The sequence below is a fragment of the Castor canadensis genome, chromosome 7, assembly GCF_047511655.1.
Source record: "Castor canadensis chromosome 7, mCasCan1.hap1v2, whole genome shotgun sequence".
NCBI classification, from domain to species: Eukaryota; Metazoa; Chordata; class Mammalia; order Rodentia; family Castoridae; genus Castor; species Castor canadensis.
In genome coordinates this window covers 10,938,924-10,957,719 of record NC_133392.1, presented here as the reverse complement: position 1 = coordinate 10,957,719, position 18,796 = coordinate 10,938,924, and the positions used below count along the sequence as shown (strand labels likewise).

At 38.8% G+C, this 18,796-nt stretch overlaps 1 protein-coding gene across 2 annotated transcripts in view; it reads left to right on the top strand.

Moving 5' to 3' along the window:
- The first annotated feature begins 1,052 nt into the window (after positions 1-1,052).
- Positions 1,053-18,796, top strand: part of Wdr11 (WD repeat domain 11) — a 57,557-nt gene continuing 39,813 nt past the window's right edge. For both annotated transcript variants that reach the window (XM_074078192.1, XM_074078191.1), the window contains exons 1-9: positions 1,053-1,235; positions 2,363-2,474; positions 7,285-7,438; positions 8,354-8,527; positions 11,939-12,125; positions 14,714-14,879; positions 15,729-15,843; positions 16,531-16,726; positions 17,369-17,472. In XM_074078192.1, coding sequence (XP_073934293.1) covers positions 1,150-1,235; positions 2,363-2,474; positions 7,285-7,438; positions 8,354-8,527; positions 11,939-12,125; positions 14,714-14,879; positions 15,729-15,843; positions 16,531-16,726; positions 17,369-17,472 — 1,294 coding nt within the window. In that variant the 5' untranslated portion in view covers positions 1,053-1,149. The remainder of the gene's footprint in view (positions 1,236-2,362; positions 2,475-7,284; positions 7,439-8,353; positions 8,528-11,938; positions 12,126-14,713; positions 14,880-15,728; positions 15,844-16,530; positions 16,727-17,368; positions 17,473-18,796) is intronic.

Below are 18,796 nucleotides of genomic sequence, written 5' to 3'. Positions count from 1 at the left end.
AGAGTTTATGAAGGAAGGGCTTTTACACATGGTTGCCTGATATTTACTACCACAAAAGACTGAAGAATTACAAGTTTGCACAGAGGCAACTGAAATCTTATACAAAAAGTACTTCTATAAGGACATCTACCTGGCAACTGTTCAGTCTCAAACTGATGCCACTCCTGTTATAAAGCGTTGAGACCAAGGATTATTGTTTCTAAATAGCTGGTGTTATCTTCCCCATTTTTACATTTAAAAATTTATCCTTAAACAAAAGAAATTTAAAAAAAACCCTTCCCTTTGCCTCAATCTTTTTGAATATGCCAATGGCTTCGCATGGCATGCACATTCCCGTCACAAAACTGCTCTTCTCGAATAATTACTAGTGTTTTTGGAGAGTCTGTCTCTTGCTGTTTATATTTAGGTTAAAACTGAAAAGCAAGTGCTACAGTATGGTAAACCAAGTGCTAATTATGCAGGAGGAAAGGACTGAGTCTAACTAGAAGGAGAGTGGCGGAAGAGAAACTGCAAAATGCTAGCCCAAGAAACAGGCAAAGGGCCGCTTGAACCCAGCCATAGTGCTACCATTCCTAAGAAGAGAGCCTTCCGTGTCCAGATATGGACTGTTCTCTGTACTTGTGAACTGTTTAGATTTCGGTCGTTCATTTTACTCAATTTACTCGATTAACTCATTCATTCACTTATTCTGTGCCAACTCCATGAGAGCAGAGTCTATGCCTTCTGCATCCTGACATCCCCAGCTCCTACCACAGTGCCTGGTCCTGGTAGCAGTCCCAAGTTAACTGATGGAAGGCAGAAAGGCAAATTGGGACTTTTATTCCTCGCTTTTCACAATTTCAAGCAATCTGTTTCCCAACCTGAAGAAAACAGGTGTGACAAGAGGCGGCACCTCTTCCGTGCACAGCACCAGCCTGAGCGGAGCAGCAGAACCAACAGACTCGCGGAACCCTGGAGAGGGCGGAACCCAGGAGCTGTGGAACCTGTGCGCACCGGAACTTTGGAACGTAGGAATCCGCGGATGGTGGAACGTTGGATCCGGCGGAACCTGATAGTGGGGCCGGCGGGGCTACCCGGACTTTGTCCGCTGCAGTGTCCGCCGCTTCCTGGTTGCCGGGCGGCACGGAAGGGCCGGGACTAGGCGCGGCGATGTTACCCTACACCGTGAACTTCAAGGTGTCGGCGCGCACGCTCACGGGCGCCCTCAACGCCCACAACAAGGCGGCGGTGGACTGGTGAGGGCGCCGGGATTCCGGGGTCGGCCAGGAGTTTGTGAGGGGCAGGGCAAAGAACCAGAGGTTTCACTCTCTGTTAGTTTGGCCTCGCCGAAACGGGATGCCGCCCTCACACTACCGTCAGATTTTCTTTTTAGACAGTGCATTTTTTTGTTGTCATTGTAAAAGTAGAAAGTGCTCCGTGTGGCTGATTCCCCATGTAAATACCTTTACCCTCCTTCTCTTGCGTGTGTTTTTCTGCGCCTTCTCCGCACCCCACCTTAACCAGCCAGTTCCCGCTCTTGACCTCCAGCCTGGAGGTTGGGAGGATTTCTCCCCACCCTAATTCCCTGTACACTTTCTGTTCTCTCTCTCTCTCTCTCTCTCTCTCTCTCTCTCTCTCTCTCTCTCTCTCTCTCTCTCTCTCCTCTCTCTCTCTCCTTCCTTCCCTCCCCCTTTTCTTCTCCCTCCTCTCTCACCGTTCTTCTGTCTTCCCCTCTTTCACCCCCTCCCTTTCTTCTCCCTCTTTTTCACTTATATTCATTCGACTCATTCTACAGTGTCCCAGACTCTGTTCTAGGCACCTGTCCTCACCTTTATCTTTTTCTGGCTCCTGTAAAGGATGTCCTTGTCCACAACAGGTCATACTATACTAGATCTATCTTTTCACTATAAAACAACACAGCAGTTCTGAAAAACAATAATTAGATTAACATAAAGCAATTTTTTTCCAGTAGCTGTGGCACCAGAAATGTTGCCACATGGATTTTTTTTTTTTTTAAATTTGGTTGGAGGAACCAGAACTATTCACATAGTTTTCCCCAGGCTCATTGTGGATAATGTGTTGTTACAGAAGCGTGTTGTTCTTGGAGGCTGAGTAAGAGACTATTGCCAAGGCATATGTCCACAGAAGTTGCTTTATACATCTTCATAGCTCTGTATGCACTTAGAGCCTGTTCTGTCTGAATGAGAAATGAATCTCAAGCATTTGTAAGCATAGCTAGCCCTCTGTTGTAGGCCTTTGGGTGTAAATAACTTTATTAACGGTGGTACATATGAGTGAGATTTACCATTTACTTAGATCAGCAAGGGAGGAGTTGAGTCTTGTTTTGCATTGTATTTAAATTGTTCCATTACTGTTTTGCTAGGGGCTGGCAAGGTTTAATTGCTTACGGATGCCACTCGCTTGTGGTAGTGATTGATTCCAGTACTGCCCAAACACTTCAAGTTTTAGAAAAACATAAAGCTGATGTTGTTAAGGTAAGTCAGATCCCACTCTGACCCCCATAACACTTCGTCTAGTCTAAAGGTTAATACATCACTAACTTCTCATTAAATTATGGTATAAATGTTGAATAGTTTTAAATATAATTATTTGGGGTTGCCTAGCATTTACATAAATCCAACTTAATGTCAATCCAGGATGAGTTATTAAATGCCAGTTCTTAGGTCATTTCAAACCTGTGGGGATGGGCGAAGGCAGGGGGAGAATGATGTAGGGGTTCAATTCAACTATGATATATTGTAAGAACTTTTGTAAATGTCACAGTATACCCCCCACTACAACAATAATATTATAATTTAAAAACATAAAATAAAAAGAAAAAAAGCTATAGGGAAAACAAATTCTGCCATTTACCAGACTACTCATTTGTTTAATTTTTTGGGTACTTAGCACTGGCTAAGGATAGAAAGATGAAAGCTCTTGGGCAATTTGTTATCTTATGAAAAAGAGTCACAATGAGGTAAGATTTCCTTAACATGCTGTAGGAAGAAAAGGGAGCTGCATATCACCTAGTAGTGGGGAGGAGGTAGTCACATTAAGTCTTTCCAGTTAGAATATTAGTAAGCAGTAGTTAGGCAAATGCAAAATTAGGGGAGAAGCATTGTAGGAAAAGGGAAGAATAACACAGAAGTAAGTAGTATACCATAAAAATGTCTACAAGATAGGTGTACTGGTAGGAGTGGCAAAGGAGGAGGCAACCCAAGAGATTCAGCTGTCTTGAGAATACAAGATCATGAAGGATTTTCAAGAAGGAGTTTAGATATTCCACTGGATTTTAGAAAAACTCATTCTGGCAGCAGTGGAAGATCTATTGGAGAAAGCAGGACTGGTGGCAGTGAGATCACTGTAATTTTGGCAAGAGATTCTGAAGTCCTAAGGTCTGAAAGATAGAGGAGTCATATTTAGGCGCAAACGTAATAGCCTTTGTAGTGATGTAAATGTAAGGGAGAGTCAGAGACTAGAATGACTCCAAGGTTTCTGTTTGGGTAACTGAATGACAGTTGCCAGTTATGATGAGTTTGTGGGACGTCAGTGAGTTTAAGTTTTCAACATGGAAAGTTTGAGGTGCCTGAGTTGTATTTTATTATAGTGACTTGAAGCTTAGGAGTGAGATCAGGATTGGAGACAGATTTAGGGTCTTTTTTAAAAATGCTCTCTTGAAATAGACCATAAAATTCACCCAATTCTGTGGTTCTTAGTACATTTGCTATCGTACAGTCATCATCATAATCAGTTCATTGCCTGTAATAGAAACCCTATACTCATTAGCAGTCACCTCCCATCTCTCCCATTCCCCTTAGTTCTACCCAACCTCTGAACTACGTTCTGTCTGTACATTCACCTATTCTGGACATTTCCTACAAAAGGAATCATTCAGTAGGTGGCTTGTTGTGCCTGACTTCTTTCATTTAGCACACTTTCAGGTTTCATCCAGGTTGGAGCATATTCTTTTCATTGCTGAATAATTTCCACTATGAGGATATAGACTTGCCTTTTGTTGATGAGCATTTAGGTGTTTCCCAGTTGGGGTACTATGAGTAAATGCAGCTGTGGACGTTCCTATACAAGTTTTCATATGAACGTATTTTCTTTTCTCTGGGGATGTATTTAGGCATGGAGCTGTTGACTCGCATCGTAAATGTTTAATTCTTTGAGGAATTTCTAAATTGTTCTCCAAGTTTTACATTCTCATTAGCAGTGTATGAGTATTCTAGCTTCTCCAAATCCTCATCAATACTTGTTCACTGTCTTTTTGGTTAGATCCATCCTTGTCGATGTGGGGGGGGGGTCTCAGTGTGGTTTTTATATGCACTTCCCTTATGACTGGTGATGTTGAGCATGTTTTCACATACTTACTGACCATTCCTATATCTTCTTTGTAAAAATACCTATTCAGGGCCAGATGTGGTAGTCCATATTTGTAATTTCAGCTATGCAGGAGGGGGAAATGGGAGGATAAAGGTTCAAGGCCAGTCAGGGCAAAAGATGGTGAGACTTTATCTGAAAAAACAAACAGGTCTGGGTGTGATACAGACCTGTAATCCCAGCTAGGCTGTAGGTGGAGGTGGGAGGAGTGTGGTCCAAGGTTGATCCCAGACAAAAGCCAGAGACTCTACCTGAAAAATAAACTAAACTAAAATGGTCTGGAGGCATGGCTGAAGTGGAACACTTGCCTAGACAGTGCAAGCTCCCCCTCCCAAAAAAAAAAAAAAAAAAGAGCTATTCAAGTCAGGAGTAGTGGCATATACCTCTAATTACAGCACTTTCAGGCTGAGGCAGAAGGACTGTGAGTTTGAGGCCAGCCTGGGCTACATAGGGAGACCCTGTCTCAAAAAAAAAGAAAAAAAGAAGAAAAGGATGTCTTAATATATTCTAGGTTCAAGTCTCTTACCAGATACGTGATTTCCAAATGTTTTCACGTTTTTGTTTGTTTGTTTGTTTTTAGTGGAACTAAGGTTTTGAACTCAGGGCTTCATGCTTGCAAAACAGGTGCTCTACTGCTTGAGCCACGCCTCCAGTCCATTTTGCTCTGGTTACTTTGGAGGTGGTTTTCAACAACTTGGTTATGATGTGTCTAGGTGGCTTTTTAAACACACACACACACACTGCTTGGAATTTACATAAATGGAATTCAACACAGCATACAAATACACACATCTTCATACATACACACGTGTACATGCTCTTGTTAGTGAAGGTAGTTACATTTTGTAAAGTCACTGCAAACCCTGAGTTAGCGATTATTGAAACATTGTTTACTCCTAGCAGTTAGGTTCCTATGAGCTTCTGGTGACAACATCTTCATCAAAATGTCAATACATAACTTTGTTTTACATGTGTTTATGTTTGAAGACATCTCGATGGATATATATTGTTGATTCATGTACATTGAATTCATGGCCAACAGCACATCACTGAGCAGAGCTATCCCCACACATATTTTTTCTCTAAGGCACATCACAACTCTCCCACTTAGGAACGGTAGGCAGCACTATGCGTAGGGCCATCTTAAACATTGACGTCACCAGTAAGAAGCACCAAAATGTGAAAAACAGTGTTAAATTGGTGCCAAATGAACATTCACTTGCATTATGAGAGCTGAAGCAAGAATGCCTTGTTTGCCCTCAGCTAGGAACATATGTTACCACGCTGAGCCTGTCTGAAAAGTGCACTGCAAGCATCGGGTTGGAAATTACAAATAAATATTAGCGAGTAAGCAAATTCACATTTGCAGAATCTGCATTAATGAAAATTGATTACATACATGCATATGTGCACAATATGTATAAGAAGCATATGCACACAGTACGTATACATATATATACTCAAATGCACACACACGCGTATGTGCACACATCCACACATTTTTTTTGAAAAGATTGTTGCCTGCTAAAGATAAATTACAATAAGACCTTAAGTGTTAGTAAAACTGATATTTGGAAAACTTAGATTTCCATCTTTTTCACAAATGCTATTGCAATTTGTGGCTTACTTTCCTACTTTAGCAGGAGTGTGTTTGTTTGGGTACACACATATTTACACATTATATGCACATCTTTCAAGATTTTTTAGTGTTCATGTTGGCCTGTTAAACACATACAGAACATGAGCTTGGGTACTGTGTGTGGCCTGGGAGTGGAAATGTGAACAAGACCTATGTGAACTGCCCTATGGAACCAACAGTCCATGAATTGGTGATAAGATATTTTAAAATGTAAATAAAATAATTACACATATACTAAAATGCTTTGAAGAAAACAAACAGGATGTTGAGAGAGGAAAGATGTGGTGGTGACCATCAGGGGGTGGCCAGGGAGGGCATTGGCTCATGGTAATGACCATATATATCACTTATCTCTTACCTGGGAGTATTCATGTTCAACAGTTTAATCAGATTCTCCCTGAATTTGCTGGAGGTATGAGGCATACTTTTTTTTAGAGGAACAACTTTTTTTTTTTGATGGTACTGGGTTTTGAACTCAGGGATTTGCACTTGCTAGTCAGGTGCTCTACCATTTGAACTATTCCTGCAGTCCTTTTTGCTTTAGTTACTTTTGTAATAGGGACTCACATTTTTGTCCAGTCCATCCTGGGCTGTAATCCTCCTGTTTATGCTTATTGCACAGCTGGGGTTTCAGGCATATACCACCACACCCAGCTACTGGTTGAGATGGGGTCTCTCTAATTTTTTTACCAAGGTTGGCCTCGAAACCACTGTCCTCCTGATTGCTGTCTCCCAAGTAGCTGGGATTACAAAGATGAGCCACTGTACCTGCCCCCTCCAAAAAACTTACATTTTTATGAAAGAAGTACAGCCAGAGATTTTTGTTTGCTTTTTTTTTTCTGTTTTTCTCTATTTAAGTTTTTTGTGCCTCTAAGTTGTTCTCTCTTAATTAGGAAAATAGAATACAGAAAAACCTCTGCTTAGCAGTTGATGGTTTTAAATGTTTTGTTACAATTAGGTTTTAGGAAAGTTGAGTCCTAAGGTGTTCTGAAGTTTTACCAAGGTATTCTGGAGGGTTTTTGTTTTTAAACCTGAATTTACCACAATATTAAAGTTATGCATCATTTTTCACATTTTAAAGGCAGGGACATTGCAGTATTTTCAAAAATATTTTAAGTGAAACATTTTAAAATATAAATAATAAAAGTGTCAAAGTGAAGCCCAGTTCCTTATTTATTCATGGTAATTCTTTTATAGTATAAACGTGATAAAAATTTTGGCTGTGGTTTTGTGAAAATGATAAGCAAGTATTTACTCGATCTGTTTCTTGCTGACACTAGGTCAAGTGGGCCAGGGAAAATTATCACCATGACGTTGGCTCCCCCTATTGCCTGCGCCTGGCTTCTGCTGACGTCAGTGGGAAGATGGTGGTGTGGGACGTAGCAGCAGGAGTTGCTCAGTGTGAGATCCAGGAGCATGCCAAGCCCATCCAGGGTGAGGAGTGCGCTGTCATGAGGGCTCATGTCCACGTGCTCACTCTTGCAGAGGTTTTGGTTTTGGTTTTTCTAAGTTTTTCTTTTTCCATACATTTGATTTCATCACTTCCAGGTTAACTCTGGAAGGTGACAAGCCTATTCTACTGACTTAAACCTAGCTGCCTTTTCCTTATCTATATAATTCTGTACACACTTCCTGAAATCTCAGGTAATTTGTGCTTTGGTAACACTCACTGATTTCAGCATCAGCTTCAGTCAAGCACAATAAGAGAGTCTGCTGCACTCTTGAAATCTAAGCTGTAGTATATTTGGTTGAACTGCTATTATGAAATTGCTGTCAGTGCTTACTTCGCATTAACGTAGATGAACAAATTCATTCTCATTTTTATAGAGCCTGCTTGCTCATTTCTTTCTTTATGTTCCTCACTTAAAACCAATACAGGATTCTTTAGACACGAGTCTTTGAGAAGCTCTCTTGACTGAATGAATTTCTAAATGAGGATTTAAAAAGTATTTATTGAGTGTTTACTATGTACTAAGTACATCTTTATTCTATTTATTATTTTGGAAAATCATGAAAAACTGTAATCTTAAGTAATTCCACAGAAACATTGGAGGAGTGTGACATCTGATCATGGCAAGGAGAATCTCACATATTGGTTGTGTATTTGTAAGTAGTAATTAGCACAAATTGCCTGGTATTTCCTTTAAATTAATATTTCATGTTCTTTGAGGTTTTAACCAAACAACTTATTTTTGTATAAAATGAGTTTGATAAGCATTCATGTGTGTCACATTTGGTGAGGATGTTAAGATATTAAGGATTGTACAAAAACAAAATGAAAGACAAGGTCCCAAGTGTTTCGAAGTGGATGCTTCTTGAGCTTCGCCTTTCCTTTTCTGGTCTCTGCAGATGTTCAGTGGTTGTGGAACCAAGATGCTTCCCGAGATTTACTGCTTGCTATCCACCCACCGAACTACATCGTGCTCTGGAATGCAGATACAGGCACCAAACTGTGGAAGAAGAGCTACGCAGATAACATTCTTTCCTTCTCTTTTGACCCTTTTGATCCCTCACATTTAACTCGTGAGTACTGGTTGTGAGTTAACAAGGTACTAAGGTAATTAATGCTGTACACATACAATATGCTATACACATACAATATGCATATATACACACATTAAACATCTATAATGTGAAAATGCTCGAGCAAAAGTGCAGAGGCACATCTCATCCATGTATCTGCAGGTCCTAATACCCAGACTAAATCATAACCCTGTATCATTTGCAGATATTTTTATTATATTGTTGTACTGGGGGTACATTGTGACATTTATAAAAGTTCTTACAATAATATATCATAGTTGAATTCACCCACCCCCATCACTCTCCTTTATCCTCCCTTCCCCCAATTCCTGGACTAGTTCCAACAGGTCTTATTTTTCCATTTTCATACACGAGTACATACTATTTCCACCATACACACTGTCCTACACCCTTTCCCTATATCCTCCCCCCTCCCACTGATACCAGCCCTAGACAGGACCTGTTCTACCTTCCTGTTCTCCATTTTTGAGACACAAGTCTTTGAGAAGCTCTCTTGACTGAATGAATTTCTAAATGAGGATTTTAAAAATATTTATTGAGTGTTTACTATGTACTAAGTACATCTTTTATTCTATTTATTATTTTGGAAAGTCATGAAAAAGACATTTTTGTTTGTTTAAGATAGCTTCACAGGAAGTTTCCTTGTGACATTTCCATGTATATATGTATTACAACTCAAATTGGTTCTTATCCTTTTTCTCCTTTCTACCTTAATCCGCTTTTTATGATGATTTCCTTTCAACAGGTTTCAAAACTCTATATTCATTCTTGTATAGAAAGTACATTAACCATATTCACCTTCTTAACTTCCTTCTTTTACTCTCCCTCTCTCGTTAGTGACCTCCCCTTAGTGTAACCTGTTTTTCAAAATATTGCTTGTATTTGTACTGTGTCTATGTCCTACATATGAGAGAAAACCTGCAACCTTTGTTTTTCTGAGCCTGGCTAACTTCACTTAACATTATGCCCTCTAATTGCCTCCATTTATCTTCAAACCACATGGTTTCCTTTCTTCCTTATGGCTAAATAAAATGCCATTATATATACACACATTTTCCTAATCCATCCATTAGTTGTAGGGCATCTGGGTTGTTTCTGTAGCTTGGCTATGGTGAACAGTGCTGCTATAAACTTCCGTGCATTTGATAAAAGTGTAAGCCAGCAAACTATGTTGACTTCACTCTGTTGACTTTGTGAGTACTGTTGAACTAACCAGGATTGGAGAGTCATTGTGATTTCCAACTCAGACTTCATTAAATTTGATTGTCTAGGAACAGTTAAAGAACGTGAATCAAGGGTTTCATTAATCTGAGGCCCTGTTAAGTTCTTGCTTTTTAAAAAAATCACCCTAACTAATGTCATTTGTCTAAGTGCATTAAATGCATGTGTGTAAATAACAGAATAAGACCAAGGGGATTTTTTTCTTAGAGAGGTAGTTTTGCCAATACTTGATGCTTTCTTAATTAAATGATTGAAAAGTAAGACTTTTTTTGGACAGATAATTATGTAGCTCAATTATTTAGAAAGTATTTTTTATTTAGTTATTAAACAGGTACATCTTTTAGGGGAGGTGGCAGGCTTTGTGTTTCCTAGGCAGGTGCTGTACTGCTTGAGCTATTAGCCGTTTTTGCTGTGATTGTTCTGGAAATAGGTCTTGCTTTTTGCCCAGGTCCTCCTGGACTATGATCCTCCCATTTTATGTTTCCCACTGTCACTGGGATGACAGGTGCATGCCACCACACCCAGCTTTGTTCCATTGAGATGAGGTCTCACAAACTTTTTTGCATGGGGTGGTGTCAAACCATGATCCCATTCTCAGGTTCCCATGTAACTAGGATTACAAGTGTGAGCCACCAGCTCCAACCAAGATTCCTTAAGCTATTACTACTGTTCTGGGAACCAAGATAAAGGTTTCTGCCTTCATGGACTTAACTTTCTAGTGAAAGGTAGTCATATCATAAATTGTGAACATAATGAATTCATAAATTCTAGTATATTAAGAGATGATTAGTGGTGTAAAGAAAATAAACAGGAAGAAGGGGATGAAGAGGAGTGGGGGGCCAAGGGCAGTCAAATTATATTAAAGTGGTCATAGTAGGCTTCATTTTGATAATAAGCAGAAGCTTGAACAAGGGCAGAGAATTAGCTGTGGTTAGAATATTTTCCTTGGATTTGAAAGACTGATTCTGATTTTATCATCAACATTTATTCAGAGAGATTGAGAGAGACAGAGTGTTGCAGGAGGAAGTGAATGGCAGACAATTGGAAGATAAAATGAGAAACATGGCTATAAAAATAGCTGCAGTTTAGGTGTTCAGGCTTTTGTGGATAGTTTATATGAACTTGGGCATGTTTACACTTACCAGTTTGCTTACATAAACTCAGTGCTGTGGGAACACAGAAGGCTGGCTCAGCATAGATGGGCAGGAAAGGCATCACAAAGCAAGTGAAGCTGTGGGGCCTCAAAGGATGAGTTCTGGAACCTGAACAAGGCTTTAGGCTAACTTGATTGTATTAGCTCTACCTCTCTGTGATTTTGGCTGGTGAAATCTATATATTTCAAGTCATCAGCTACCTAACTTTTTTTATGTACTTAAACTACATGTGCTAGAGTTGTTCTTGAATGCCTCTTCCGCCCCTGTGCCTACAAGCAGCCTCATCACCTGCCAGGACCCAGTGTTGATTAGGTTTTCTAGTCCTTGTTTCCCAGCACTAGTCCCAGTGTTGGGGAAGATTTTTTTATATCATAAAAAGGCATAGTCACTAAAATATTTTTGTGTTGTGGGCACTTAGTAAAAGAGTGCCACTCTGTTGTCACTCTACTTACCTTAAAATGTAAAAGGAAAGGTATACTCATTATTTACCCTAAGGTTCAGGCTGATGTTCAGGAAGATAAATATATTTAGACAAGTAGCTTATAATAACCATAAAAACTTACTATTGCCACATCAAATATTTGAACCAAGCTATTCAAGCTATGCAGAGCCTCCTACATATGTGGTGGCTTTTCTTTCTGTATGAATCGCATATTCTGAAAAGCATTTGAATTTTGAAGTTATAGGGAATAACAAGGAAAGGTTTTTAGTGAAAGTCTATGCATGGAATTAATCTGGAAGAATAAACATTTGTTCTTTGTGACAATAACCTTCTAGTATCTTCTTTAATATAAGACATAACTTAGAATATTCAGCCAGAGGCCTCTGATGAATTTTGATGGAGTTACCTGTTTCTCTTCACCTTGGAGAGCAGCCCCATCAAGTTATGACTATAAAATGTTGCCAGTTCTATGTTGCTGAAATTATCATTCATTTGCTCTCAGACTGTATTTGAATAAAACCTTGTGCTAAACTTGATTAAATTTTAATCAGAGTTTTGCTTCTTTCAATATAGTACTCACCAGCGAGGGTATTGTATTCATCTCAGACTTCTCTCCATCCAAGCCTCCCTCAGGCCCTGGGAAAAAAGTGTACATCTCCAGCCCACACTCCAGCCCTGCTCATAACAAGCTTGTTGCAGCCACAGGAGCCAAGAAGGCTCTTAATAAAGTCAAAATTTTAATCACTCAGGAGAAGCCTAGGTGAGTTACAAGTGTAAAAGTGAAAACAACATTGATCTCTTCATTGTCAGATATGAAAGCATCATTTTTGGAATTGTACTAAGATAGATTTTCTTCTTCATCTCACCCTTTCTCACTTCTCATTTTGAATTTATTAGAGAAAAAAATACTCTTTTTTTTTTTTTGTCTCCTCCCCCAACAGGAGATCCAGCATTTAACATGGTCCCTTTACTTATACTAGCTGAAATAAACACCTCCACTGATTTTTACAGATTAAAATTTTTTACTTCTGAAAATATGATTTTAAAGTGTGGTTATCAAATACATGAGTACAAGAAAAATTTGGAAACAAAAGCTGGATTTTCACTTCAGTACATTTTCATGACTTAAATGCAGTGCAGTCTCTCATGAGCCAGGAAAATGTGGGTGTTTCTGTATGCAGATGAAGGTGTTTCCCTTCGTAACTGAGAGCTTGGTTCTGAGGGAAGCTGGAGCTCAATTTCATTCTCCCAATCTCTAAAATAGGGTCTTGTATCATGTAGGATTAGTAAAGATTAATAGACACAGTAATTTAAGTACTTAATGTAGTGGTTGGCAGTTCATAGCATTCACTTAGAACATGTAAGCTGTTATTGTTTAAGAAATTGCAACGGAATACAATTTTAAGTGGTAAATTTTATGCACTGGTAATATGTTTCTGTCTTTTTCCTAAGACTATGATCTTACGTTTTGACTGCTTTGGCAAGATTTTTTGACATTCATTTTAAAATAGCTTTTATCTTTGATATGCTATGATTATTCTCTTTAGCCTTTGTGGATAATTACCTTTAGCCTTTGTGAAAAATATACGGTAATGATATAAATTGCACTCACTACAAATGTATTTTGAATTCACGAACAAATGTCATTTTTATATGTTAAGCCACAGTCTAGTTAAGTTTACTAGTTATTTATTTCCCACTGTATGTTATGCCAAGATGATTTTAGACTGCTTCTTAAGCCTGGCGCTGTTGGCTCACACCCATAATCCAAGCTACACAGGAGGCAGAGATCAGGAGGATTACATTTCGAAGCCAGCCCAGGCAAATAGTTTGTGAGACCCTATCTTGAAAATAACCAACACAAAAAAGGGCTGGAGGAATGGCTCAAGTGGTAGAGCACCTGCCTAGCAAGCATGAGGCTCTGAGTTCAAACCTCAGTACTACTACTACAAAAAAAAAATTGATCAAAAAAAAATTGCTCCTTAAGTATCTTAAGAGAACTGTTTTTCTTATATTCCCTGTCATAAGTAAGTATGAGAGGTGGAACATTTTTGTGAATTTTAACTCATCTGTTGTTTTCTGTCATGTGAATCATACATTTCTTTGGTTTTTTGGTGGGTCTGGAGTTTGAACTCAGGGCTTTATGCTTGCAAAGCAAGCACTCGACCACTTGAGCCATACCTCCAGTCCATTTTGCTCAGGTTATTTTGAGGGATGGAGGGCTCTTGAACTATTTGCCTGGACTAGCCTGAACCATGATTCTCCTGATCTCAGTAGCTATGATTACAGGTATGAGCCGCCATATCTGCATCATCAGTTTCAGAAAAATGCATTATTTGTCCCTTTAAGTAGACTAAATAGAACTGATCTGAGTGCTTTCACATTCATTCATTCATGTGGTGCTACTCCAGTCCTGGGCAGTGGTACTATTCTCATTTTTTCTTCTTTTTGGCAGTACCAAAGTTCTCTAAATTAACTTTTCTTTTAAATTTTGAAGTCTTTCAATAGAATATGTAAAAACAAAATGTTTATATAAAATAAATGTTTAAAAAATAAAATATATGTCTTCTATTGAAATATATTTAATACTAAAAGGCTCTGATTAAATATATGTAGCAGTAAAAAATTACTAAAACAATTTTGAAACGCCTTAACTGTTTTTCCCAATCATAATTTCATCTGTTTTATTTATACTACAGATGTTGTGATATAAGGGAACAAAGTACCCTAGTTTGCTTTGAAAAAGATTTAGGACAGCTTAAAAGTGAGTGAAGGCAGAGTAAAGAATTGCTTTGCTCTGGGCCCATACATATAGTCCAGTAACTTCTGATCCAATGGTCTTAATTACCCTGTCTGTTTTAGTCCTGAGTCCTTTTTTTGGCAGTGCTGGGATTTGAACTCAGGGCATTGCACTTGCTAGGCAGGCTCCTGCTACTTTGAACCAGATGCCCAGCCCTAATTCTGGGTCTTTATTTCAACAGTCTAATACATTTAATTGCAAAGGAAAAATAAACAGTTATGAGTGCCAGTATACTGTTGTCACTTGTAATCTCATCGTAGACATCATGCTACACTGTTTTACTTTGTGTATTTCACATATTTAAGAGTACTGTTGTTTACCCAATTTGTGCAGTGATTTTTGTCATAATTTGTATTCTGGCTGTTAGTAGAGATCTAAGTTTTGGATGCCAACCCATCTTGGTCATTTCAGGAAATAGTTGTACATTCTATTGACAGTTTTTTATGTGGAAAGTATAAAATCAAATCCTTTATTAGCTCTTTTTTATATGACTCGGGTCTTGACACTGACACTGCCATCTGTTCTTCTTTTGGTTCTTTCTTTTCCAGTGCTGAGTTCATGACTCTCAATGACTGCCTGCAGTTGGCCTATCTGCCTTCGAAAAGGAGTCACATGGTGTTGCTGTATCCTCGAGAGATCCTGATCCTTGACCTTGAGGTGAATCAAACCGTGGGGGTGATCGCGATAGAACGCACAGGAGTTCCGTTCCTGCAGGTATCCATATTTTACAAGTGACACTCAAACTCTTATGTTATTTAGAAAGACCGTAACTTGCAAGACTTGTTAGTTCCTACCTTTTCTACTTACTAAAAAATTCATATCATTTTATATTCCTTATTTTTCTGCACTTTTTTTTTGTGGTAGTGGGTTTGAACTCAGGGCTTCATGTTTGCTAAGCAGGTGCTCTGCTCTTCCACTTAGGCCATGCCTCCTGCCATTTTTGCCTGGCATTATTTTGGAGATAGGGTCTTGCTTTTTACCCGAGCAGGCCTGGACCACAGTCCTCCTATTTCATACTTTCTGCCATTGTTGGGAGGATAACAGGGGCGCGTACAACCTTTTTCTACTGAGATGGGGAGCTTGAAAACGTTCTTGCTCGGGCCGGTTTGGAACTTTGATCCTCCCAATCTCAGCTTCCTGTATACCTGGGATGACAGGCACACTCCACCTTGCCCAGCTGTTGGTTAAAATGGGGTCTCACAAAGTTTTTGCCTGGGCTGACTGCAAATCTCGATCTTCCTGATCTCAGCTTCCCAAGTAGCTGGGATTGTAGGTGTGAGCTACCAGTGCCAGGATTTTCAGCATTTTCATTGGTTTTTATTTGCCTAGTAATTCTTCTAACTGATCCTGAGGTAATTATTAAACTATTTATGTGACATGAATGATGACAGGTATTTTTAGGATTATAACTGGATTTTTAGAATGTTCACTTAGTTTTAAAGATTGGGTATTATATGTATATTTTTGTTTCTTTTTTCCCATATTCTCTATGAGTTGGGTTTCACATATTATACTTTAATACTCCTTTGTATTTTTAAAAACAAATGCATCATCTATTTAAAGGTAATACCCTGCTTTCAGCGTGATGGTTTATTTTGCCTACATGAAAATGGTTGTATAACCTTACGTGTTCGAAGATCTTACAGTAGCATTTTCACCACTTCAAATGATGAGGCAGGTAAGTTTAGATCTCACAATGATGTTGACTATATGCTTCAGAATTGTTAAGCTTAATGTGGCAGATAGCAGCCTAAGAGTAGTGTTAACGATAATCTTTGCCTTGAGAGAGTGTTAGAACATGATCATAACATGACACATAAAACAACAAGATGCACCTTTTATTGTTATAGCAGTGCACCTCTTATGTGCAACAAAGCTACTGAGCACTATAATCTTTCTTGATTTGTCCACTGACCAAGCATAGGAATCCTCCTTCAGTTAAAGTCCAGGGACTTCTTTGCTTTAGTAGTTTCCTCTGTAAGCTGACATAGGTTAGTAAGGCTCCAAGGCACTCAGTTGTCAGGTCAGACTTTTGGAGCAGAGAAATAGTGTTTTTGTGAAATGAGGTACTGAAGTACAGGTATTTTCAGACTTCTTACAGACCTCTGCAAATTATGGTGGTGCGCTGTTCATTGTTAATCAAATACCACTGTGCCTTTTCACAAGAGACTAAAACTATATACAGACCTTAAATGAATTCTCTTTATAGTCTGAAGAAACTAGGACTTAGACATAGGTTGTTCTTTACAGTTTGCACCAGTGAAGGAACAATGACCTGTAGTTGAGGTTTTATTAAGTTAAAGCAAGTAGTGGTGATTTTGATGTGATTGCTCCAACATTTCAAAGAAGATTATTTTATGTTAAGATCCAGATCCTGTTCAGGAGCTTACGTATGATTTACGAAGCCAGTGCGATGCAATCAGGGTGACAAAAACAGTCCGTCCCTTCAGCATGGTGTGCTGTCCTGTCAATGAGAATGCAGCTGCCCTCATAGTGAGTGACGGCAGGGTCATGATATGGGAACTCAAGTCTGCTGTGTGTAATCGAAGTTCACGGAACAGGTAAACGAGTCCCCAGGATTGAATCCTGCTTTTTTTCTTGATTATTATAAAAATAGAAGGGCCATTTTTCTATTTTATATATATATGTGTGTATATATATATATATGTAATATATATAAAATACATATTTATGGTGGTACTGGGGTTTGAACTTAGGGCTGTGTGCTTGCTAGGCAGGTACTCTACTGTTTGAGCCATGCCCCTATCCCTTTTTGCTTTAGTTATTTTTCAGATAAGGTCTTGCTTTTATGCCAGGCTGGCCTAGACTTCCATCTTTCTATTATGCTTCCCACGTAGCTGGGGTGACAGGTGTGCCCCACTGTGCCAGCTTTTATTGTTTGAGATAGTGTCTTGTGAACTTTTTGCCCTTGATGGCAGTCCTACCAATTCCTATCTCCTGAATAGCTAGAATTACAGGCATGAGCCACCATACTGGGCTAAAAATGTTTTTAAGTATGTAATTAAGGGTTTAGATCATTAAAGAATTATGTAAATCTGACAGAGCTGGTTCACATCTGGGTAAGATTAATAGATAGTACTATAAAAATAGAATGCCATGACCTGGAATTAATAATTTGAGCTCCTAATGTGTAATGCTAGTTTTCAATATGTAAAAACTGTCTAATTATTATGTCTTTGCAGTAGTTGTGGTGTGTCACCTTTATATTCACCAGTGTCTTTCTGTGGAATTCCTGTGGGAGTGCTACAGAATAAACTCCCAGACCTTTCCCTAGATAATATGATCGGTAAGCTTGGTTTTTTCCTCTAACTTGCATGTTAAGTACTCCTTTTGAAGGGCAAAGTTATTATCAAGTCAGAGTTAACACGTGAGAAAACTGGAATGTGGAATCACTTTTTCCTAAACAAATCAGAAAAGTGTGAAATATTTAACATAGCAGTACCCACAGTAGCATAGCTAGGCACTGTAGGTGTTGGAATTAGAAGATGTTCATTCCTGAGATTGTGATCAAAATAAAAGCCATGCCCCAGGCACCCAGATTCCAGATTCAGAGCCCTTGATGAGCAGCCCTCACCTCCTCACCTCCTCAGGGCCTGCGTGCTCACTGGCCACATGTCTCGGAACTCAATGCATGCTGTCTCTCTCTGTCTTTCTGCTCTTCCTCATTCAAAATTCACCTCAAATGTTGTTTTCTATAACCTTACGAGTCTGATTTAAATGTTCTTGTTTTGTGGGCTCTGGTAGTTATTACCTGTATTACAATTGTGGTTTTGTTTCTGTTTCCTCCATTGAATTACAAGCTGCACAATGGTGGTACTATTTGATTTGATTTAATTTGATTTTGTATTCCCCAGCACACAGCACTGGGCTTTGTAGATGGGCAGTTAATATTTGTTGAAGAATAGTCAAAGTAACAGAGCTATCTTAGAAAAATTATTTTAAGTTTTTGACAGTTTTTTTTTTGATGGTGCTGGAGATTAAACCCAGGGCCTTGATGCCATACCAGTGTAGCTATTAGTCCAGTCCTTTTGTTTTTGAGGTAGGGTCTAGCTAACTTTGCCTGAGCTGGCTTGGAACTTGAAATCTTCCTGCCACTGCCTCCTGAGTAGCTGGGATTGCAGCAGTGCACTACCATACCCAGCAAGTTTTCTTACTCTGTTGAACAATCTTACTTTCAACAAGTATTTACAAATAACACATTTAGCTATTTAATTATTTGGGGGCTAGTGTATATTAAAGAATAATTTGAGGTTTTAAATGTTACACAACTTGAAATTGTAGACTTTGTAAATATGCCAAGCAATTGTGATATCTAATTCTTAAATTGCGGATGTGGTTTATAGAGGATTTTCTGCATCACTATCTGTTCTTCCGTAGTATAACTGAGAATGAATATTGTTTACATTTTTTTGGTTTAAATGCTACTAAACAGGTGATGTACTGCAAAGAGCATTACCTTATGAATCATTAATCAAATGACATTTGTTTAGTGCTTAATACTAATTAAGTGCTAAATATGTGTTACCTCTCTATAACCCTGCAAAGTGGATAAAATTATAATATATGTGAGAACTGAGACCAGAGAGATTAAAAAACATGCCCCAAATCAC